Raw genomic sequence first — 25,366 nt, forward strand, 5'->3', positions numbered from 1 at the left:
TCCTTGAATGAGATAATTATTGTTTTCGCGTGCGTATGACAAAATTAAGCATGTGGGTTTAGTGTATTTGTGGAGTAGCTCTACTTAGAGCTTCGAGATCCATTTCCGAGTATATGGGTGTGGAGTAAACAAGATTTTTGGCACAACCTCAAAAGACAAACCAAAAAAAGCAATCGTTTCAATTTGAGGGCATCAGTGGCCAAAGAAGAGGCTGTAAAAGTAATTCATATGGATGAAACACTTTACGCGTAAATATCCAACAGTGATTTGGGTTTACCTCCCAGCCTCAGATTTGGAGGAAAAGATAAAGGCGAGAGGTCCAGTAATACCACGGCCCTGCACTTGTTCCTCAGATCCTCGCTATTCTCTAAAGCCTTCGGTACGCACCGTTGATAGTAGAGTGTCTGATCTTGCCTGTGTTTACTTTTTCGAATCAGATCGATCGCTCGACTGTTTAGAGCACCTTTACGATGACGCTACTCCCTGGACTTCGTTTTCTTGTGCTCTCACTGGCGAATTCTGGATGTTACTATATTGCTATGGCTTACGTGCACTTTTCACTGCACGTGATGGCGATGGACAGACAAAGACCGCTGCATGAACAAGGCGTTGCCTTTAGTGTTTGACGATGATACGTTATTGTTACAATCGCTCTCGAAGGTGCTGCCGGGTGGTGGTGTGCGCGGTGGGAAACACGCCAGCCAGCAGTCGTTTCCGCAGCGTGGGAGTCGGTTGCGACGGGCGGCCGGAATTGGCATTCAGCAGGCAACCCAATCGGCCGGAGTGCGGCGCGGGCTGCGTCGGCGGCCGGCAGGCGCTGCTGAACTTGTTGCGCGCGGCACGACCTTGACTCCATTCCGACTCGGACGCTCTCGCTCTCGCAGCCGCTGTCGCTGTCGTCTCGCGGCGGCCTTGCCTGTCCCGTCCCGACAGCTGCCGACGCCGGCCGGGCCCACACCGCGTCATCTCCGCCGCGCCACCTCTCGCCTCTCCAGATCCCCGCCCAACCGCAGCGGGCTTCATTTTATTATCACTAGTCGTGTATTCACGCAACACAGTGTACAGTTTAAGAGCAAGGACGGTCAATTTCTTGGATGTTAAAGACAGAGAGGGGTAGGGGGAAAGTTACGGATCACAATAACTCCAGTGGTTGTCAAACTTCGTTGTTCAAGAGCCAATACTGACGATGTCGGGTGGCATGTACCAATATTACACTGAAGAGCCAAAGAAACTGGTACACCTGCCTAATATCGCATACGGCACCAGCGAGCACGCGTAACTGCTGCAACACGACGTGGCGTGGACTCAACTGATGTCTGAAGTAGTGCTGGAGGGAACTGACACCATGAATCCTACAGGGATGTCTATAATTCCGTAAGAGTACGAGGGGGTTGGGATCTCTTCTGAACAGCACGTTGCAAGGCATCCCAATGCTCAATATATTCATGACTGGGGAGACTGGTGGCCAGCGGAAGTGTTTAAACTCAGAAGAGTGTTCCTGGAGACACTCTATAGCAATTGTGGAGCTGTGGGGTGTCGCATTGTCCTACTGGAATTGCCCAAATCCGTCGGAATGCACAATGCACATGAATGGATGCAAGTAATCACACAGGATTCTTACATACGTGTCACCTGTCAGATTCGTAACTAGACATATCAGGGGCCCCATATCACTCCAACTGCTCACGCCCCACACCTTAGCAAAGGCTCCACTAGCTTGAACAGCCCCCCGCCCGCTGACACACAGGAGCCACGGATTTACGACGTTGTCTCCAAATCCGTACACGTCCATCCGCTCGATATAATTTGAAAATCGACTAGTCCGACCAGGCAACATGTTTCCAGTCATTAACAGTCCAATGTTGGTGTTGACAGGCCCAGGCGAGGCGTATAGCATTGTGTTGCGCACTCATCACGGCTACTCGAGTGGGCCTTCGGCTCTGGATGCCCCCCTATACGAGACTGGAATAGAAGGGAGAACCGAGAGAGGTACTCAAGGTACCCTCCGCCACACACCGTCAGGTGGCTTGTGGAGTATGGATGTAGATGTAGATATCGATGGTGTTTCGTCGAATGGTTCGCACACTGACGCTTGTTGATGGCCCAGCATGAATGGTACCAGTCCTTTTATTTGTTAGTCACTTGCTCGTTCCTTCGTCATTACGATGCTCACTGCTCTACTGCGAGTCCAATGACTGCCTCTCTGCACTTTTCTCAGGAAATCCATTCCCCCTTCTTTCTTCGTTTCACCATCTTCTATTTCGTGGGTTATATGGTCGATATCCCCATGAGCCCTGTCTTCTATTTATGCGGATGGGTTGCACTTCTGTCACGTTGAAAGATTCTCTGCATTCGTCGTTGGTCCCGTTCTTGCAGGATCTTTTTCCGGCTGCAGCGATGTCGGAGATTTGATGTTTTAATGGATTACTAATATTCACGGTACACTCGTGAAATGGTCGTGCGTGAAAATCCCCACTTCATCGCTGCCTCGGAGATGCTGTGTCCCATCGCCCGTGTGCCGACTATAACACCACGTTCAGTCTCACTCAAATCTTGATAACCTGCCATTGCAGCAGCAGTGACCGATCTAACAGCTGCGCCAGACATTTGTTGTCTTATACAGACGTTGCCCACCGCAGCGCCGTATTCTGCCTGTTTACATATTTCTGTGTTTCAATACGCAGGCCTATATCAGTTTCCTTGGCGCTTCAGTGTATTGTTATTGGTAACTTACAGAAATTAGTAAGTTAGTCAGTTTCTTTGGCGCTTCAGTGTATTATTATTGGTAACTTACATAAATTAGTAAGTTACGATCTCGCAGTTGTGAGTCAGCAGAAAAGCTTACTCTACATATGTCTTCTCTGGTGGCAGGAAATAACAAAATTTTACAAACAAGGGCAGAGTCATGTAGGAAAGGGGGCGTGGCACTGCTGGTTGGTTGAAACAAGGTGGATTTTACATCACTCGCAGCACGAATTAAAATATGAAAATTGGCGATAACATTTCTGACATTCTCCATAATTATTTAGTGCCAAAAAAATTTCAACATTTTTGACTAATTTTACATACATCCCCCCTAATAGAGAAGATCCAACTACGATTGATGCTTTTCGTCACAGGGTTGTTTACCCGGTGCGCGAACCTTATGAAGTCGCTCAACAAACTCTAGTGGAAGACACCGTTAGAGCGGTGTTGTGTACGACGGAGAGTTTTGCAGTTGAACTTCCGAGATCGTAGGTACTAGTAAGAATCGGGCAATATATTACTTCGTCCCACATATGTGTTGCGAGACAGACACGATCAGAAAATAAGAGGAATTGGAGCTCGTTTGGAGGTTTATAGACAGTCCTTCGTCCCAGTCACCATACGCGAATGGAACTTGGGTGGTATGGAGGTAGACGAGTATATATTCGCAGTGAAAATTTGTGCCAGACCTGGACTCGTACCGCGAGCGGTTGCCTTACCATTGGGCTGTCTGGGCAGGCTACATGGTCAGACCCAAATTTTCACATGTTGTCAACCATGTGTCTACAATCTGCACTCCTATAGCCTTTATGTGTATGCATATCCAAAGGAAAATTGCATCAAATTTCTGAGCAATACAGGCACTGCAATTTAATATTTATACACAGGGCACGTGACTTTCATTTAATATGTCTCCCCTGTACTGGAATATACATAATGGATATACAAGTACAGGTCGTAGATACATGGCTGACGACGTACAGAAGTTTGGGTCTGGACGTGAGTTCGTGCTCGAATGGCCTAATAGTAAGGCGACCGCTCCCGATAGGCGGGAAATGCGGATTCGAGTCCTGGTCCGGAACAAACTTTCACTGTCGTCATTCTATTATACAGCAAATCCGAAAAACTTTTCATGTATTTCAAAACGGCTGTAGTTAACCGCAGTCCCTGTTCCTTCGGACCTGCATGCGTGTCCCTAGGAACATCGCATCGTACTTCTGAATAACACGGACATTGCAATATCGTACGGATATAGATGTCGATGTCTGAGTGAGGTTGGGAGGCTACGGCACCAGTACGGCTAGTACGGGCACGCTACGCGATTTCCAGAGTAATGAAGAGCAGAACGTGTAGCTGGTTTCCGCAACGCGTCGAAGAGCTGGAAAGTGGGACGCGGCGGCAGTGGCGCATTTTGGCCCGGTGGCACTCGTCTCGTATTCCGCGACGGCTTGCCCGGAAACCACGGCCGCCGTTCCGGACTGGAATAATTCCTAACCGCGGCCATTTTCGGCGGCGAGCATCCGCGACCGGGAAATGCACTCGGCGGCACACAACAATGCGCGGCGCGCAAGCGATGATTGAGTGATTCGGCGTCACGTTCCGGGAGCCAAATTACTCGCCCTCGTTACGACGAGCTAATGGGAGCCGGCCCGGTTATTCAATAATGGTAATGGGGCCATTAGAGCGGCGGGGGCCCGGGCGCCGCCAAAAAACAACAGGCGCGCTCGCTCCTCCGCCGCTGCCGCGTATTTACGAGTGCGTCCGAGTCGCGGCTGGCGGCGGCAGGCGTTGGGAAACTGTTTACCCCCGGGGAAGTGTTTATGTGCAGCCAAATTAGCCCCGTACCTGCCGCGCGCGCGCCGACGATGTTGACGTCGCGTTAATATTCCGGGGCGTATCTGGCTGCGCCGTCGCGAGACGCGCCAGGGAAAGCCGGCGACGGAGGAAAGCGGCGAGTCACGCCTGGAGCCTCCAGGAGGCCCGCTGGCTGCTCTCCGGCGCTCTCCAGCACTGCGCGCAGCTGGTCCGTGTGAAAAGGTTTCACTCGTACGGCGAAGGACGCGAACGTGCTGCATGTGAACAGCGATAAGTGGAATTCTGGGTAAAATGACACTGCCTGTGGAGAAGACGGATTGACCCTTTATTTTACGTGGGAAGCTTACGCCCAACGTGTCACCGATTTTTCTGGCTGCACAGCGGCGTTAGCGCAACCACTAAAAGATACGAACAAGGCGGAAAGAAAAGTTCTTCGCCTCCATAGCTCAGGGATCAAGGTGTCTGGCTGCTATGCAGAAGACCCGGGTTCGGTTGCTGGGATTGCCAGGGATTCTTCCATGGCGAATAGACTGGATCGGGCAGCACTCAGCCTCGCAATACCAACTGAGCAACTACGTTAGTGAGAAGTAGCGGCTCCAAGATCAAGAAAAGCTGACAACGGGCCGAAAGATAGATATGCTGACCCCCATGTCCCTCCGTGCCGCATCCGAATTATGACACTGGGAGAGAATGACATGGTAGTCGGTAAGTTCCTATTGGCCCGCCTGGGCCAGAATAATAACAGAAAGAAAAGACTTCATTTACTTATAAAGAACAAAGATAAAGCAAAACAGGAAAAACAGAAAAAAGTGTAACAACAGCAGCGCATCTAGAAAAAAAAGGTCATGTTGCATACTAGAAGTCTGCACTTACTGCACTCGGCTCTCGTTATTTTCTTTTTCTTTTTTTTCCTAACCTTCCACCAAAGGCTTCTTGCACTACAATGGAACATGTTTCTACCGGAAAGAGTAATAATGATAGTCATGAAATGTTATCGCTGTATAATGGAACGACGACAGTGAAAATTTGTACCGGACTGGGACTCAAACGCGGATTTCCCACTTATCGCCAGCGGTTGCCTTACCACTAGGCTATCCGAGCATGTTTCACGAACAGACCCGAACTTCCGTATTTCGTCAATCATGTGTTGCATCGTACTCGTACTACTTAACAACACAGGCACTGGTGACCCTTATTTTCATGATAATCACTGTGATACATTAGCTGGAGGAATAAATCGAGGTAAAGAAGAACCGTGATAGACAATTAACACAAATACAATGCATGTTATCCCGGGCAAGTGGAATGAGTGGAGTACTACAACTCGCACAAAACGTATTAGATGGCGGGGCCTATTAGTCCAAGTGCTGGATCAAAAAGCAACAATGTGGCATGTGTGGGTAACGTAAGCGGTAGATCTGAAAATGATTCGACCTTCATACTTATTTATATCAAACGGTACTTTTTTGGACGTGGGTCCCTCATCAAAACTTAAGTCCCCTCTAAAACCCCACGAAGCTTGTAACAGGATTTCTGAAAAACCATGTATATGTAAACTGAGATTTAGTTTCTTTGCCTTACGCAACATCTTCAGCCATTAAGTACATTTACAACCTAAGCAAGTCCACACCATATCAAATACAAAGCTATTACACGTTTGCATACTGTGAATTGGATATTGCTAAGCCGGCCGGGTGCTCAGAGCCATTTGAACCATTTGATATTGCTAAGACAATGACATTCCGTAAAATTCACAGGTGATGTGTACACTGTATGAGATTATGATCGTTGGAATTTGTCGTTTTTCGTTGTGGAGGTCGGAATTCATACATATTATAAACATGTGTGTGTGTGTGTGTGTGTGTGTGTGTGTGTGTGTGTGTGTGTGTTTGTGTGTGTGTGTGGGTGGGTGTGTGTGTGTCTTCCACATCCCCTCCTAAACCACTGGGGTGACTTCAAAGAAACGTGGTACACACATCCCTTACTGTCTGGCAATAGTCGCCGTGGAGGTAAGAAATACCAAACTATCATAGCTCAGGAGATAGGACGTCACAAACACTGAGATGCGTGAAAACCGGCCACCTTATGTATGACGTTTAAATGCTACTAACTCTACTCGCAACACATTTTGCACACAGAAGACATATATGCAGCTGCAGGTACCGATATAAATATATCATCCTACGACATATAGTTCAAGAGATATGACGTCATAAACACTGAGATGCGTGAAAAAAATTCGGCGTCATGCATGAAGTTTTAATATATTTATTCTTTACTACCAAGACACTCATGTTGTCGAGTCAATTTAAGGAAATGCTTTTGACGGGTTTGAACTGCGAAGCGTAGTCGCAATCTATAGACCTATGAAGAAACATGTACACATGAGAAACAGCTGCGGTCAGCGAACAGAAACTGTCCGGGATATTACATTGCAAACATAGTTCATTTTGTGTTTTCGTTTCTAAGAGAAAATTGGCAAAATGAATACCCGAGAAACGCCAATGAATACCCGAGAAACGCCGGATTTGTCAGCTAGTATCTTCACAAAAGTGATGGAAAATCTGTGGCTGATTGAGATCGTTCTTATCTGTGAGTTTTAATTTGTGCACAATTATTTCAAATAATTCAGACAATTTTTTTCGGGTTGGACACGAATCAGTGTGTTTATGTTGTCCTATGTATGGTTGGCTATTTAACATTTTTTAAAGCCTGAATACATATCTGTCTTTTCTTTATGCCGTACGCGGGTAGTTCATTTTGTTCGTGACGTACAAGGCAGGGCAACTTTCAAATTGTAATCTGTAAGCTACGTTGCGTTCTTTTATGGGTATGTTTGCACTTACTGTTTGTAATGACTTAATTTGTTATTTGTGGGAAAAGTTAGCATTGCATCAGTACTCTGTTCCGCATTTAAATTGGAAATACGGAATCCATCCAACACAAGCTCCAACCCATAAGAATACTTGCTGCAACACCCCCCTTGGTTTCATTTAGTCACTATGTTTCTGCATACGTGACTCGGGAATTCGCTTATGTCGACCGTTTACTGGTGACACCACTGCTACCTCGAATAATTATTTTGATGATTGCCTATCTGTCTAACAGAATATCACACTAGTAGTTTTGCATACCACCACGTACTTGATTTTCTCCCCTTAAGCTTTCTATTCCTCTTACTAACGGCGAATGTGTAGTGACTAACTGTAAACTACGAGAAAATTATAGTAGCGGCAGTAATCCTGTTTTCATATCACCACCTACTTGATTTTCCCTCCTTAAGCATTTTGCTCCTGTTATTGGCGACAAATGCGCAGTGTGTAACTGCAAGGTAATTACAGAAGCCCCAGAAACTCGATACCCGCGCGGGATTAGCCGAGCGGTCTAGGGCGCTGCAGTCATGGACTGCGCGGCTGGTCCCGGCGGAGGTTCGAGTCCTCCCTCGGGCATGGGTGTGTGTGTTTGTCCTTAGGATAATTTAGGTTAAGTAGTGTGCAAGCTTAGGGACTGATCACCTTAGCAGTTAAGTCTCATACGATTTCACACACATTTGAACTTCTAAAAGTTAATTTTTGAAACTCAATATGCTGAAAAACGACTTACCTTGAAAGTGCTCCTCGTCAGGCATCTCGGGTTCCGGTGTCGACACGTTGTCCTGCGAATAGAAGAAAATGCTTTAGAATTTCAGTCAGAATAGTGTGAATTTAGTGAGTAGTTGATGCAACCACAGACAAAATATACTAGTTTACTGATCTAGGCTTAGAGTAACAAAATTTTGTGATATGCTGTATCGGAGTCCTCTCTTTGTGAAGATAAGCTAAACATGAAGCTGGTAGGAACCCAAAATTCTAATATTACAGTATACACTGAGTGGCAAAAAGTCTTAGGAAGGCAGTTGGTGTTATGTTAAGAGCAAAATAAGTACTGTATGTATGTATGTTAACCGGGGACCTAGAAACGACGGAGAGGCTCCGTCCCCGCCACAGCCGCAGTGGTCCACAACCCCACGGCGACTACCGCAGTCCACTTCACCCCTCCGCCGCCCCACACCGAACCCAGGGTTATTGTGCGGTTCGGCCCCCGTTGCCCCCCCCCCCCTCCCACACCCCCAGGGAACGTCTCACACGAGACGAGTGTAACCCCTATGTGTGTGATAGAGTAATGGTGGTATATGCGTACGTGGAAAACTTGTTTGCGCAGCAATCGCCGACATAGTGGAGCTGAAGCGGAATAAGGGGAACCTGCCCGCACTCGCCGAGGCAGATAGAAAACCGTCTAAAAACCATTCACAGACTGCCCGGCTCACCGGACCTCGACACAATTCCGCCGGGCGGATTCGTGCCGGGGACCAGGCGCTCCTTCCCACTCCGGAAGCCGTGCGTTAGACCGCTCGGCTAACCGGGCTAAAATAAGTATCGGTGTCGATGGTGCTGAGAAACAGCTGAAATCGTTAAAATGGAACCAAGTTTCAAGGTCCGATGAAATCCCTATCATTATGCTGAGTTTGCACATTAGTTACCACCCTTCTAACTATAATCTATCGTAGATGTCTCTAATAAAAAACCGTGACCAGTTCTTGAAAAAAAAAGCACAGGTCACACCCGTCTACAAGAAGGGTAGTAGACGTGATCCACAAAACTACCGTCCAAAATCCTTGACATCGATTTGTTGTAGAATATTAGAACACATTATGAGCTCAAACATAATGATGTATCTCGAACAGAACAACCTCCGCCATGCCAAACAGCATGCATTACGGAAACATCGATCATATGGAAGCCAACTTTTCTCCCATTACAGTCTGAAAGCTTTGGACCAAAGCAGGCAGGTAGATGTATATTTCTTGATTTCCGAAAAGTATCTGACTCAGTACCATGCCTACGCTTATCGTCAAAAGTACGATCATATGGGGTATCAAGTGAAATTTGTGACTGGACTAAGGACTTTTTGGTAGGGAGAACGCAGCATATTATCTTGAATGGAGAGTCACCGACAAATGAAGAAGAAATTTCGGGTGTGGCTCAGGAAAATATGTTTGGACCCTTGCTGATCATGTTGTACATTAATGACGTTTCGGACAGTATTAATAGTAACTTCAGGCTTTTTGCAGATGGTGCAGTCATCTACTGTATAATGAAGTACTGTCTGAAAAAAGCTGCATAAATATTCAGTCACATCTTGATAAAAATTCAAAGTGGTGCAAAGACTGGCAACTTGCTTTGGATGTTGAAAAATGTAAAATCGTGCACTTCACAAAACGACAAAAAAAAAAACATAGGCTCATATGACAATAATATCAAGAAAACATTTTTGGAATCGGCCAACTCATACAAATACTAGGGTGTAACTCTTCGTAGGGATATGAAATGGAATGAGGACATAGGTTCAGTCGTGGATCAAGCAGATGTTAGACTTCGGTTTATTGGTAAAATTACTGGGGAAGTGCAATCAGTCTACAAATTACTCGTGCGACCGGTTCTAGAATATTTTTCAAATGGCGGAACCCGTACCAAATGGGACTAACAGGGGATATCGAACGTATACAGAGAAGGGCAGCACGAATGGTCACAGGTTTGTTCGATCCATGGGAATTTGTTACATAGATGGTGAAGAAGCTGAACTGACACACTCTCTCGAAGATAGACACAAAACTATCCCGAGAATGTCACAAACAAAGTTTCAAGAACCGGCTTTAAATAAGGATTCTAGAAATATACTACAGCCACCTATGTATCGCTCACATAAGGATACATAGGATAAGATTAGAATAATTGCAGCACGTACAGGGGCAATCATTCTTCTCGCGCTCCGTATGTGAATGGAATGGGAAGAAACCCTGATAACTGGTACAATGGGACGTACCCTCTGCCATAAACTTCACGGTGTTTTGCAGAGTACAGATGTAGATGTTGCAGCATACAAATGTAGGTGTAGATATAGCGAGGCACTCTTCTACTGCAGTAGCCTGTGCGGATGTATCTGTCTCCGTAGATTCCCGGTAGTAATAGAATGCTGACGCTCCAAATTCAACTCGCTGGGATGTGACTCATGGTAGGCCGTCGACCGCCCCGTGCAGCCCTGTGGAGGTGCCATTATTTCCTTTCGTCAAACGCTTGTGGTCTTCTGTGCGGAAGTTTACACGCGTGAGGATATTATCTCTGGGATTCTGAAGATCTGCTGTTGACCTTTGAAACTTATTACAGTGTAACCTCCGATATACTGTGATCCAGTGTTTTGTATCGATTATTATTCCACCTCCAAAGTCGGCTAACTCAAGGTTTGCTGCTCTGTTCACTGTCTGCAACTGCTCAGATACCGTGTCTAAACTCGCACCATGCGGCACAGTATTCGGACGTCATACATGGTATATCCTGAAATGGGACAATCCTTCCCATGATTATGGCTTCTCAGTTTAATATCTCAACGTGCCTAGCAACTTACGTAAAAGTCGTGGCATCTCTCTGCTCAGTGGTGATTTCCTGGCTAATAACTCAGTCTGAACTCGGATTGGATGTAAGTATCGAGATTTTTTTCTTTCTTTTTTGTCATAATTTTAGTTATTTATGTTGCTTCGTTACATCTATAGCTCTATAGGGAACTTATTACTCTTGTCACCTGCCAATATTACAGTGGTTTGCTCTCTGAATTCGACTGAAGCCATCTCCTAAATTCAAGGAATATCCCGTACAAATTAAAGACAAGTGTACACTAACATAAGCACTACCTACTCCCGTGAAACATAGGAAGGAAAACGTCGGCCGGCGTGGCTGACCGGGACATGTCCAGAGTTAAGCACAGCAGTCTTACTGGAATGATTTCATTGTTTGTGCGCAATAGCACAGTGTGCAAGTGAATACGATTAGTGCTTTTGGAGTCTTAGTGTCGTGTTCGTGTTGTCAGTGACGAGAGCGAGAAACCCGGTGCCGGAAAATAACCTACAACTTTCGAAAAGCACTAAAGGGCGCCACCGATCGTAGCTCCTCGATACGGCGAACGAATCGCCATCAACTGTGCCACATGCTTCACTCCATGAGACGCTTTCACGAGGTTTTAAATTTAGCCTAGGACATTGGCGTAAAGTCCGGTGGTCATGAGCTATACTTCTCCTCCCTTTCCCGTTCAAATACTGGCGGTAAAAAATTTCCCCCACCGCCAGGAGTCTAACCAGGAACCTTCACGTAGAGCAGCACTGGGCAAACCTCTGTTAACAATCTTTTTTAAGTTTTAAATGAAAATTCTTCATTCTTGAAATCAGAATTAAAATTTTTCTTTTTTAAAATTAGATATTGAGTTATTCGATCATGAAAATGAAATAATATTATTCATTTTAGGAAACTAAAATTAAAATCCCTGTTTCTTGAAACCTGAAGTTTTAGGCACATGATTTTGTAGGAAATCTAATGATTTCCGGCACAACGCTAAGAAAAACAGATTCAGCCATGTAATTTAGTTCTACATGAAAGACACCAATCAAGTCGGTCAGTGTCCTCCTCTGGTTGATTCCTACCGGTAACTGTATTGCCCAGGGGCTGGTGGAAACGGTAACGTTGTTTCGAGATAGTATCTGCGTCTGCTGCAAGATTCTTGGAGGTCCGTTTCAGAAAAACATAAACATGAAAGTCGTCGGACACTGTTGGCTGGAGTATCCCACTGGGTTGTATATGGCTTCTGGCAGAAAGAGTGTTCTTCCTCCGCGCACACTAGCCCCCTTCATTGCGAGTATGTGATAGTTGTGTTATATGTGGATCTGTTGTGCATAGGTAAGTGTAACGAATGCGTGTATAGTGTAGTGTTGGTGTTGTGATCAAGATGACGATGAGAGAAGGAACAGGGTGAAAGCCGGTGCCGGTACATAGCTTACTGCTCTTGAACAGCTTACTGCTCTTGAACAACACCAAGGAATTCTGATACTACCTAGGCAGCAAAAATACCCAGAACGGACGGAGCAAGGAGGATATTAAAAGCGTAGTAGACCTGGCAAAAAGGGCATTCGTGGTCAAAAGATGTATACTGATATCAAATATAGGACTTAACTTGAGGAAGAAATTTCTGAAAAACGTACATTTGGACAACAGCACTGTATGGTAGCAAACTACGGACTGTCGGAAAACCGGAAAAGTAGAGAATCGAAGCATTTGAGGTATGGTGCTACACACGAATGTTGAAAAATAAGTGGACTCACGAGGTATGCAATGAGGATGTTCTCCGGAGAATCGGCGAGTAAAGGAATATGTGGGCCGGCCCATGTGGCCGAGCGGTTCTAGGCGCTTCAGGTTGGAACCGCGCGATCGCTACGGTCGCAGGTTCGAATCCTGCCTCGGGCATGGATGTGTGTGATGTCCTTAGGTTAGTTAGGTTTAAGTAGTTCTAGGGGATTGATGACGTCAGATGTTAAGTCCCATAGTGCTCAGAGCCATTTGAGCCATTTGAATATGTGGAAAACATTGACAAGAAGAAGGGCGAGGATGGTAGGACATCTGTTAAGACATCACGAAATAACTTCCATGGTATTAGAGGGAGATATAGAGGGTAGTTACTGTAGAGGAAGACAAAGACTGGAATTCATCCAGCAAATAACTGAGGACGTAGGTTGCAAGTTCTACTCTGAGATGAAAAGGTTAGCGCAGGAGAGGAATTCGTGGTGGGTCGCATCAAACCAGTCATACGACTGGTGGCTTCAAAAACAAAAAAATTAAAAAAAATTAAAAAGACCAGAAAGAGGGCCGCCGATTTTAACTTCCTCACACAACAGGCCATCTCTTCGTGATATACTGCGCAGAGGTTTGTATTTTAATGGAGGACACTGGCACAAAGACTGGAGATCAGGAACCTCACGCCACCACCTCTCATCCCCTTGCCGGCCAAATACTCGCAGCGAAAATTTCAATCACCAGGATTCGAACAGGCTTACCTCCGAGTCGAGGGCCACCATGCAGGAGCGTTAGGGACCAGGTTACATGCAAGTAAAGAAACATGAAAGAGGAGGGTGTACTACTCTTCGAAAGAGATGTAGCAACACCGTATTTCTGTTATGCGACAGCGATAGAATTACTAGAAACGTGCCACAGTTTCCTTCAATGAGACACAGTCGGAAATGCGTCTCGTATATACAATACCATAATAGCAATGCAGATACGAATACTTGTGTGTGTGTGTGTGTGTGTGTGTGTGTGTGTGTGGAGATCGATACGCTCAGGTCGACTGGCAGGCGCGCGAGTCCGCGAGATGGCCCACCTGTTGCATCTATCAATTTTCCGCGTCTTTAACGGCGACCGCGAGAGTGTAGGGGAGTGGGTGGGGGTGGGAGAGTTAGGAGGGGAGTCCGCGGCCTGAGACAATTTATGATTGCGCGGGGGGAGCGCCGAGAGGTGGCTGTAATTGCCAAGCTTATCTGCGCCAGCCGCAGCCGCAGTCGGACCGAAAAGGCCGAATAAATAGGGCGTGCTGCCGGCGGCCGGCGCTGACCCGCGCTCAAGGTCGCGCCCACAAGTTGTCGCCGCCCGCATTGTCGCGGCATGTCGTGTACTGAACTTTACGAAAAGACAGCTTATTTACACGTTCCCTCTTCTAGGCGACTAGTGAGTGTTGTTCAGTTGCCGGCCGCGGTGGTCTAGCGGTTCTGGCGCTGCAGTCCGGAACCGCGGGACTGCTACGGTCGCAGGTTCGAATCCTGCCTCGGGCATGGGTGTGTGTGATGTCCTTAGGTTAGTTAGGTTTAAGTAGTTCTAAGTTCTAGGGGACTTATGACCTAAGATGTTGAGTCCCATAGTGCTCAGAGCCATGTGAACCATTTTTTGTTGTTGTTCAGTTAACGCGATATTCGTCATACACTGACATGACGAAAGTCATGTAATACCTCCTATCGTGTCGGACGTCATTTTGCCCAGTGTAGTGCAGCGACTTAGCACGGACTCAACAAGTCGCTGGAAGTCCCTTGCAGAGATATTGAGCCAAAAAGCGTCAGTAGCCATATATAATTGCGAAAGTGTTGCCGGTGCAGGAGTTTGTGCACGAACTGACCTCTCGATTATGTTCCATAAACATTCGATGGGATTCACGTCGGACGATCTTCGCTCGAATTGTCCAGAAAGTTCTTCAAACGCCGGCCGCTGTGGCTGAGCGGTTCTAGGAACTTCAGTCTGGAACCAGGCGGCTGCTACGGTCGCAGGTTCGAATCCTGCCTCGGGCATGGATGTGTGTGATGTCCTCGGGTTAGTTAGGTTTAAGTATTTCTAAGTCTAGAGGACTGATGACCTCAGATGTTAAGTCCCATAGTGCTTAGGGCCATTTGAACCATTTGTTCTTCAAAACAACAGCGAACAACTGTGGCCTGGTAACATGGCACATTGCCATTCATAAAAATTCTCTAGCTGAATGCCTGCAAATGGTCTCCACGTACCCGAACATAACAATTTCGAGTCAACAACAATGGTGGCTTGTTCACAACCTCTGTCCACGGCTCCGCGGGGTCTGTGCCACACTCGACGCCTACCATCAGGTCTTACCAACCGAAATCGAGCCTCGTCTGAGCAGACCACTGTTTTCCAGTCGCCTAGGGTCCACCCGATATGGTCACGAGCCCAGGAGAGGCGTTGCTGGCGATGTACTGTCATCAAAGCCACTTGCGTCAGTCGTCTGCCGCCATAGCCCATTAATGCCGAACATCGCCGCACTGTCAAAACGGATACGTTCGTCGTACATTCCACACTGACTTCTGCGGATATTTCACGCAGTGTTGCTTGTCGGTTTGCACTGACAACTCTACGCAAACGCCGCAGCTCTCGGTCGTTAAGTGAAGACTGTTGGCCACTGCGTTCTTTCGCGTTGTCCGGTAGGAGAGGTAATGGCTGAAATCTGGTGTTTTCGGCACAGTCTTGCCACTGTTGATCTCGGAACTTTGAATGCCCTAACGATTTCCGGAATGAAATGTCCCCTGCGTCTAGCTCCAACTATCATTCCGCGTTCAAAATCAGATAATTTCCGTTGTGCGGCCGTAATCACGTCGAAAACCTTTTCACCTGAAGCACATGAGTACAAATGACAGCTCCGCCAATACACTGCCCTTTTATACCTTGTTAGCGCGATGCTACCGCCATCCGTCTATCCCATGATTTTTGTCACCTCAATGTGATTTTCGTTATACACTGAAAATACAGTATCAGATCACCTAACGACATAACACAAAACCATGCCGGAGGCAAGATTCGAACCTGCGACCGTAGCAGCCGTGGGGTTCCCGACTGAAGCGCCTAGAACCGCTCGGCCACCGCGGCCGGCTGTCTAGGCATTCGCCAAACCCGCATCCGCTCATTGGATTGCCGCAGAGTATAGCGTGTTTCATCACGCCACATAACTCGTTTCCAGTAATTCTCTGTCCAGTGGCACTGAGTACCGAAATGTGTGGCTTATGAGGAGCGCTCGACCATTATGCATCATTCTTTTTAACTCCCTATGCACACAACCATTGTCCGCAGCTCGTGGTCGTGCGGTAACGTTCTCGCTTCCCGCGCCCGGGTTCCCGGGTTCGATTCCCGGCGGGGTCACGGATTTTCTCTGCCTCGTGATGACTGGGTGTTGTGTGATGTCCTTAGGTTAGTTAAGTTTAAGTAATTCTAAGTTCTAGGGGACTGATGACCATAGATGTTAAGTCCCATAGTGCTCAGAGCCATTTGAGCCACACAATCATTATGCTAATAGTGCTGGTGGTACTTTGGAACTCATGATTATCTCTTCCGCCGACATCGTGTATCTGCCAGGTCTTGGTTTAGCTGTTGTTCTTTCGCGTTTCCACTTCAAATTCAAATGGTTCAAATGGCTCTGAGCACTAAGGGACTTAACATCTCAGGTCATTAGTCCCCTAGAACTTAGAACTACTTAAACCTAACTAAGTTAAGGACATCACACAGACTCATGCCCGAGGCAGGATTCGAACCTGCGACCGTAGTAGCAGTGCGGTTCCGGACTGATGCGCCTTAAACCGCTCGGCCACTGCGGCCGGCGTTTCGACTTCACTATCACATCATGAGCTGTCGAGTTAGGTAGGATCTGCTACTCGGATGACGTCTAATGACTAGCCCACGTTGCAAATCACTTATCGCCCGTGACTAAATTAAAAATAAAAGTCACAGTTGCAAATGCGACTGTCTTATTTTAAGATAATCATGAAAAACGGTTGCTTATCAATCGGCCGCTGATGGAATGGAATGAATACTAGAACACAATTTTTTTCAGAGTGTAATATATCCGAAGTACTACCTTCCTTGAGGCTGGAGTTTTTGGGTGGGGATGTAAACGAGCTAATTTTACAGTTGTCTTGACCGCTTCTTGGACAACACGTAGTCACTGGAATACGATTTGTAACACTGTTGCATCTTACTGCTGGGTAGGGTAAGTATGCATTACTGGTAGCAGTGTCCACGTCTATGGATAAACAGCTGCAATGTTTTTCTTTACGTTATGTTGTGTTTATATGAATGTTTCTATGATGTTTACAGGTTCTTAATGGTTGATTACACTCTAACAGAGTTCCTTGACGTACATCTCATTTGTGGGGAGGCACGATGTAACAGATGGCGCCTTTGTGCAAGACGATTTCTAAGAAGGAGATTGCGAAATCCAGGTCAAATTTGAAGACTTGATGGCTGTCATCGTGAAACATATGAATTGTTTTGTGATGAGATAAATCTTTTTGAAACACCCATTATGTTTGTTGTAGTGGAAGAAACGATACGGAGAGAAGAAAATAATATTTGACGCTGTACATCGTGTGTTATTTGGTCCGCGTCGTGTACTGCGGCAGCGGCAAGCTCGGCCGCAGAGGTGGACGGGTCCAGAGCTGGTCGGTGGTCCTGCCGGACGCGGCTTGTGGGCCAAGGAGACAGCGCTGCAAAAACCAGAAGGCGGGCGGCGTTCCCACCTGACGGCTTCCCAACTGGAACGCCAGCTGATCTCTCGCCCAGCGGCTCCGCAAGGCCGTCGCGCCGCGCCGAGCCGCGGAAACCAAACCCAGCCGGTTCGTTCTCTCTCGTCTTTGGACGCCGTGCACTTTCTGCTCGCACTTGTTACACAGTGACAATCAGCAGTGCCACCTTACAAACTTCAGGTACAACTGTATCTAGAGAGTGACTTGAGCAAGAAATAACATCCCTTTTTTTCTCGACTCGATGTATGGAGACGAGGTTTTCCTCAAACGATAGTATATTGAGGGGCAGTTAATACTGTTACATGGGTAACGCTCGTAAACTCTCTGGCTTATGACGACACGAATACTTCTGAGAGACCTAATAGACGTAGGGTATCAAGCAGATTAGACGCGAACTTCCTGGCAGAATAAAACTGTGTGTGCCGGACCGGGATTGGAACATGGGACCTTTGCTTTTCGCGGGCAAGTGCTCAACTGACCAAGCTATCCAAACTCGAGCCACGACCCGCCCTCACAGCTTTACTTCCACAGTACCTCAGTGACTCGAGATTGGAGAGCTTAGTCAATAGAGCACCGGCCCACGAAACGTATAGATCCCAGGTTTGAGTCCCTGTCCGTCACACAGTTTTAATCTGCCAGAAAGTTTCAAATTATCGCACACGCCGCTGTGGAGGAGAAATTCATTCTGGAGATAGATGTCGTGTAGCTTCTTAGGTTAGGGTGCACAAAAAGGGACTGGCGACACACTAATTCTGCCAGACACAGTCGTGGAATCTTGAAAGTGAGTTAAATAGAAATAAAATTCTGGTAAACAGATAGGGCACAGACTCTTCTAGCCGCTCGGGGTAGCCGTGCGGCCTAGGGCGCCTTGCCACGGTTCGCGCGGCTCTCCCCGTCGAAGGTACGAGTCCTCCCTTGGGCATGGGTGTATGTGTTGTTCTTTTCATAAGCTAGTTTAAGTTAGATTAAGTAGTGTGTAAGCCTAGGGGCCGATGACCTCAGCAGTTTGGTCCCATAGAACTTACAAAAAATAAAAAAAAAAAAAAAGATTCTTCTACTTACTTGGGGATCGGTTTAAACCATTTTCATGGTATCCTAGGCATTATGTTAAAGTATCTTATTTTGCTATAAATGACTTTATATTGTAATTCCAAAAACAATGTACTATAACATAGGGCCACTTGTGCGTTGAACAACCTACCATAGAGATTGAAGACTGCACGTCTTGATAAAATAGCAAAAAATAAAAAAATAAAAACAAAGAGCTGGCGGCCAGTGAAAAATGTACAACTAAACTTTCTATTAACTTCTGATCGTGCCCTTCTTTCTAAACTATGGCACTTTTTTCCAAGAAACTTCTTGCGATAATATAGCACATGGCAATCATTCTGCGAATACGTAAAATTTTTAAAAAAATCGGCTAAATCGGCAATGCGAAGCCGGATTCAGCCGAAATAACAAAGTTTAACGTCACATGTATTGTAATGCCTGACAGCTTAACAAGTATTTTGGCATAAGGCATCCACGGTCTCTGGCGGCTCGTTGCAGAGTTATTGCGTTTCGTGTCGTTTCTTGTCCCAGTTAGTTTTGTGTCTGTACTGTACTGAAAACAATGCACAGATGTGCAGATGACTGTATGCGCTGTGTGTCTCGTTTGGGAACAAATTTGTTCCACTCACTCAAGGTACTTCCTGTTGTCAACAGCACAGCCTACTTTATTCCTGGCCCTCAAGCTTGCGTTCAACACTGCTCGATCCTGTCTCTGGTTTGTTTTTCCGGTTGTGTTAGTTGTACGCTAGTAGTAGTACACAGCAGTATGGATAGGTTTACTGATGGACAATCGACTGATATGCATTTCGTTTACGTGTTCAAAGAAAATGCAATGGAAAAGCGGCATGCCGATGTTTCCGCAGCGATTACAACCACATCACAGAAAATTTGCATCTGCATATGGGCATACGCGAATAACCGGATCCTTTCGTGCTAGTACCTTTTGGTAATTTCATGTTACAGACTTTTTCACTGTAGTGAATGTTTTTTCACGGAAACAAAAATAATTCCGGTAACAAACCAAACGCCGCCCGGAGTGGCCGTGCGGTTCTAGGCGCTACAGTCTGGAGCCGGGCGACCGCTACGGTCGCAGGTTCGAATCCTGCCTCGGGCATGGATGTGTGTGATGTCCTTCGGTTAGTTAAGTTTAATTAGTTCTAAGTTATAGGCGACTGATGACCTCAGAAGTTAAGTCGCATAGTGCTCAGAGCCATTTTGAACCAACAAACCAAACAAATCACAATTACATTACTACCCTGTAACCACAGGTCTCTTATACCGAAATACTAATAAAAATACCCCTTAACAGCCTCCGAAATTTTGTCGCCGGAGTTCTGGTTCACCCTGTATTCAACGTGCGAGCGAGATGACACAGTGGTTAAGACACTGGACTTGTTTTTGAGAGGACGGTGGTTCAATTCCTGTCTGGATTATCTTCCGTTGTTTCTGTACATCGCTTAAGGCAAGTTCTGGAATGGTTCCTTGAAATGTAAGGTAAAGAGTAATATTCTTTCCTTTCTCCTTTGATACATATAACAATTTATTAAACAATTTCTGATGTTTTCTCAGCGTGATTGCAATAAAGTATGTTCTCACATTAACCAGGAAATTTGCCGATCCCATTTTTATGCAAGCATTTTAGTTTATTAAATATTAGATGTCATCTCGTTATAAGGGACAGTGTACAGTGCCATTATTCCAACAGCCATCTGCAAATAGCGACCTTCGACAGTAGCAAGACGAAATTACGTTGTCGCTAATAAAAAAAAAAGGGACCTCGATAGTGACAGAACACTAATTTTCGGTCTAACTGCTACGCAGCTAAATGAGCTATATGTATATTTCGGCACGTCTGTATTTCGCGAAATGCTACACTCGCAATGAGGACTGATAGATTTCAAAAGTAGTAGTTATTCATCAACTGATATAAATTTTAGAAGCGAAAATTCTCCCAAAATGCGCCGATCTTGCACAGCGGTAGAAAGCATGCTTTATGCTCTTCATATTCACACGAATCCTAATAACAGACGTTAGCTAGCAATCTGGTTTAAATACATCAATTTTGCAAATTATTGAATTATTAGCGCGTTTCTTCTTCACTCCAGCTTGGTTATAAGTTTCCTACAAGCGGAAATGGAAATTAAGCAACTAGAAAACGTGAAGCAGCTTTTATTGATACAGATAAATAAATTGCCTTATGCTGTCTTACCCGATTTTTTCCGATAACAGCGCTACGCCTAGAGACGTTATCAGCCAAGGTGTCGGGAGGGGGTATTTTTGTACCGCGAAGTTCAGCCTCCGGGCTAGGCGGATGTCTGGCGTTACTTTGGAAGCTCCGGCCCAGGCGTCAACAAGATAAAGCAGATCCTATCGGAGAATAGTGGGGCCCCGAGGCTCTGCGCTGGCAACGTCAGCTGTGTCGGCCTGGCTAGACACATACGGGGCTACGGCATCTATGTCTGCAGGTTATTCAAAGCAGAACGGGCAACCGATAATTGTTGCAAGACTACACCAGAGTTATTCATAAGAAATTGCGACACTGTTCCCGTGCCGTAGATAATTCGTCTCAAAAATCCTTCAATTTAATTTTCATGTTAGTTATTACAGAGTCCACATACTTCCAAATTGTTATATATGCCTACAAGACAAGGCTATTTATTCAGTAAAACTAAGATTTCTTTGTTTTTTGGCCTCCGCAGCCCCATTTCTCTTCCCTGTGTCTAGGTAGCTGGATACAGATATCTCCCGAGTCTGTAATGCCTTTTTTTCGCTAAAATTATAAATGTTTAGATGTTCGAAATCAGAGACGACGGCCTGGGTGCAGTTTGTAGGTAGTCTCTTAGGAGACGGCGTTACTTACGTATAGGCTATAACAGCACAACACCACATGTATGAGTGACCCTATAGTTTCATGATCTTCCGATAGGCGGCGGTGTTATACGTAGTCTTCAAAATGATGTCTGCAGCGGAGGTGCGTTCCAAGCAGACAGTTGTCACTGAGTTTCTTTTGGCAGAAAACTAAAGCTTCCCAAATATTCGGAGTCGCTTGCAGAGTGTCTACGGAGACCTGACAGGGAACAAAAGCACGTTGAGTCGTTGGGCAAGACATCTGTCATCATCGCGACAAGGTCGCGCAATCCTTTCCGATCTCTCGCGTGCCAGCCGGCCGCACACAGCTGTGAAACGTGCGGACACTCTTATTCGAGGTGATCGACAAATCACGAACGAACTTCTCATTCCCGGTGACAACCCCAAAGTCTCACACAAGTCTGCGTACCTGAGACGAGTTTATAAAACTTTACTGGACTGTTCTGCCTCATCCACTCTACATGCAGGATTTCGCACCTTCCGACTGTTTGCCTCCACGAAGGATGCACTCCGCGGGAAGCAGTTCGTGGCTAATGGGGAGGTTATTGATGCAAGCAAGAAGGTGACTCCGAAGTCGACCAGTAGAGTGGTACCGTGCGGGCACAGAGGCCTTCCCAGACCTAAGGTGGTATAGGGCCGTCGCACTGAAAGGAGATTATGCTGAAAAACAGAGGTTTGTAGCCAAACGAGTGGGCAATAATATGCCGTATTGGAATCGTGAATAAAACCAACCAGCATTGTTGCATTACTTACTAAACGCCCCTCGCAACAAATTGAAGGAAAAGAAGAAACCAGGCTGAATTAATTGGAATAATCTTTAGAAAATGAAAACATCTACAAAAGAAGTGGCTTACAAAACATAAGGCCGATTCTTGAATTTGCGCATCAGTCTGAGCCCCTTAATAAGCTCGCTTAATTGAAGAGACAGAGACTAGGCCGTTTCGTCACCGGGTCGTTTAATTAGCGCGACAATATTGCAGAGTGATATTTACATTTGAAATTCCGAGAGCGTACGTTCCAAGAAGAATAGGGAAACACGAGCCTTTCGAAAACAGATGATGGAAGGGAGAAAATGATAGTTGTACCAAAAGTACCCTCCACCATAGACAATAAAGCGGTTTACAGGGTATAGATGTAGCTGTTCATTATGTGCCAGTGCAGAAACATGTGAAAAGCTTAGTCGAAATAGTTAGAGAACACTGTAAACAATGACACAGATTCATTTCCTTCTTTTACTGATTCTTTATACTTATTCAAGAGAAGGGTGCCATTTTCACCCTCGCCAGCCGTCTCTGTACTCATAGCTGAGTTGGTATTCATCATCTAATAGTGATGTTGTCGGTTTCAAACTATAATTATTGTAATAATAATTGGTACAAATTCTGTGCTATCCAAACACAAATACCGGAAACGTCTTTGCTATGATGAGAGCTGGTACTCTTATTTGCTGGTTGGGAGTTCTGCTGTTATAGCTGCGAGTCACGTGAGTAGAATAATTTAAAGAAGAAAGCCGCTCCCTTCGTCTGCCTCCCTAGCTCAGTGGTCAGTATGTTCGGCTGCTATGCAAAGTACCCGGTTTAGGTTCCTGGTAGCACTAGGGATATTTCTTGGTGGGAGGTCTGGAAAAGGAGCTGCTTGAATGAGAAGTAACGGCTCTAAGGTGTATAAGGCTGAAAATGGGCGGGATAGCGGTGCGCTGACCACATGACACTCCATACCGCATCCTGACGGCTTCATTGGCAGAGGATGACTCGGCAGTTGATCAGACCTGCTTGGCCCGTGTAGTGCAAGAACGCGGAACTTTGCTTTCCTTGCCTTTTCCCTGTGGAACGTAACGTTTTTCCTCTTTCTTCACTGCTATGAGCTGTGCTTTTATTTTTAATCCCCGCTTGGATTCCCAACCAGACTGTGTATAAAATCGAATTGACAACTCAGCTGAGCAGCCTAAAGAAAGGACACCACTAACCCTTAACTCACGAGGTGACTTTTCTGTAACTATACTACGAGCTGGGGTCTCTGGGACCCCTAAGTTTAACCGAGATTTTAGGGTCAAATCGTTTGAAATTTTTAATTTAAATTATACAGAATTTATTTTTGCCATTATTTAAGTGGTATTTAAATACTCGTTGTTGATTTTGTAGTACTAAATATAGACAGCAGAATTTTACTTTTTATCATACAAAACCACATAGTTTTTTTGCTGTTTTTTAAATAATATACATAAACAAACTGTTGGAGACCTGGATTTTACGTTCGGAAAAATTGTAGTATCCCTGTAGCAAGTAAGCTTTCGTATAAAACTAAATTCCAGGGTTTAAACCTGCACATAAAAATTTCGCTCCAAAGATACAAGAAAAAAATCTGTAAAACTGACATTCAGTGCTAGGTTCTACATTTTTCTTTATCGTCCGTCAGAACACATTTGATTTTAACGAACACATTAAATACATCAGTGGAGAAACAGGAACGTCCCTATCACAATTGTCCTAAAGTTCTTTCTGTGAATGATCCTCCGCTAGCAGAACTGCGATCACTGGCTATTGTAAAATAGTCGTCTTTTTCGTATATTTCTTGATCTATATCACTGACATCTTACTCCATCAATCGACTAAGAATTTCGTCACGCTTAGGATGGTTAACACTGACACTTATCTGCCGGCCGGAGTGGCCGTGCGGTTTTAGGCGCTACAGTCTGGAGCCGAGCGACCGCTATGGTCGCAGGTTCGAATCCTGCCTCGGGCATGGATGTGTGTGATGTCCTTAGGTTAGTTAGGTTTAATTAGTTCTAAGTTCTAGGAGACTGATGACCTCAGAAGTTAAGTCGCATAGTGCTCAGAGCCATTTGAACCATTTTTTTTAACACTTATCTGGGAACACATTTTCTACTATACTGAAGAAAAAAAGTTCGTAGTTCACGAGACGCGATCTAGGAGACCCAACAAGTGTCAACAGCACGTGTCAACAACAAACAAAAACGGCGATAATGCAACCGACAATAAAACATTGGAAGGTTGGCAATTTACAAAGGTTAGAGGGGGCATTGAAGGATTCCATCAGAACTAACCTCGAAGGATGAGTTAGAGAATCTTCGCGAGGACTGGGAGACAACATCTCGTGAGTTACGGGACCAATCACGCAGAGAAAGCCTGAGAAACCGTTCCCTGATAATTACCACACACTTGTAGACCGTTACGACATTGAAGACTGAAAATAAGCGAGGTCTGGAAACGTTCTTTTTGATAGTATGCAGTAACATTACCAGAATATTACGTCAGACTCGATGAAAGAGCACAGGCGGTGGAGGCTACACTATCCACAGTATCGGTGCCACACAGCGAGTGGTAAATAAAACTTAGGCCCAGCACGAACGTGTCGAGTCTTATTGGAAACAAAGGTCAGAACAGAGTGGAGCGTGGAGCCTGGTGTTGTGCGTTGCGCAACGAGAGAGGCAGGTGTTTAGCTGGTGTGGGGTGTCTCAGGCTGGGTCGCTAATGACGCGTGAAAGCGGCGGGGCCTCCGCAGGTAGCGCGGGGGCCCGGGCCGAAACATTTCAAAACACCTTCCTGCTTCCCATTTAACTTCCCTCAGCAACTTCCTAACGCTGTCACGCTTGATGACAAGGCAGATTACAATCTGCACAGGGCGTCCCTCAAGGGGGAGACATAAAACACTGCAACTCAGAGAAGGACGACGAAGGATTCACGAATACCCCTACCCAAACTCCGCGACTTGCCCTTTGGGGGAGGGGAGGGGGGGGGGAGAGCGGGTACATACATTTGGTCTTCTACATTTTGGAGAACGACAAATTTGCACATGAGTTTTCATTTTCGTTTTCACTCCTTACCTGAAATCTTGCATATTTGTGCGTAACTTAAGAAGACTACATACTATTTTACATTCCAAGAAATAGTGTCGGCTCAGATTCTGTTACAAAAATCAAAAAAAGACAAGAGTAAAAAGGAGCAA

The 25,366-nt window shown here is 45.8% G+C and overlaps 1 protein-coding gene across 3 annotated transcripts in view; it reads right to left on the reverse strand.

Annotated features, from left to right (window-relative positions):
• The window catches only part of LOC126092035 (nucleolar protein 4-like), a 442,215-nt gene that overhangs the window by 177,849 nt on the left and 239,000 nt on the right, over positions 1-25,366 (reverse strand). For all 3 annotated transcript variants that reach the window (XM_049907435.1, XM_049907436.1, XM_049907434.1), the window contains exon 2: positions 8,164-8,215. In XM_049907435.1, the coding sequence (XP_049763392.1) occupies positions 8,164-8,215 (52 nt within the window). The remainder of the gene's footprint in view (positions 1-8,163; positions 8,216-25,366) is intronic.

Source organism: Schistocerca cancellata, chromosome 7 (assembly GCF_023864275.1).
Source record: "Schistocerca cancellata isolate TAMUIC-IGC-003103 chromosome 7, iqSchCanc2.1, whole genome shotgun sequence".
Lineage (NCBI taxonomy): Eukaryota > Metazoa > Arthropoda > Insecta > Orthoptera > Acrididae > Schistocerca > Schistocerca cancellata.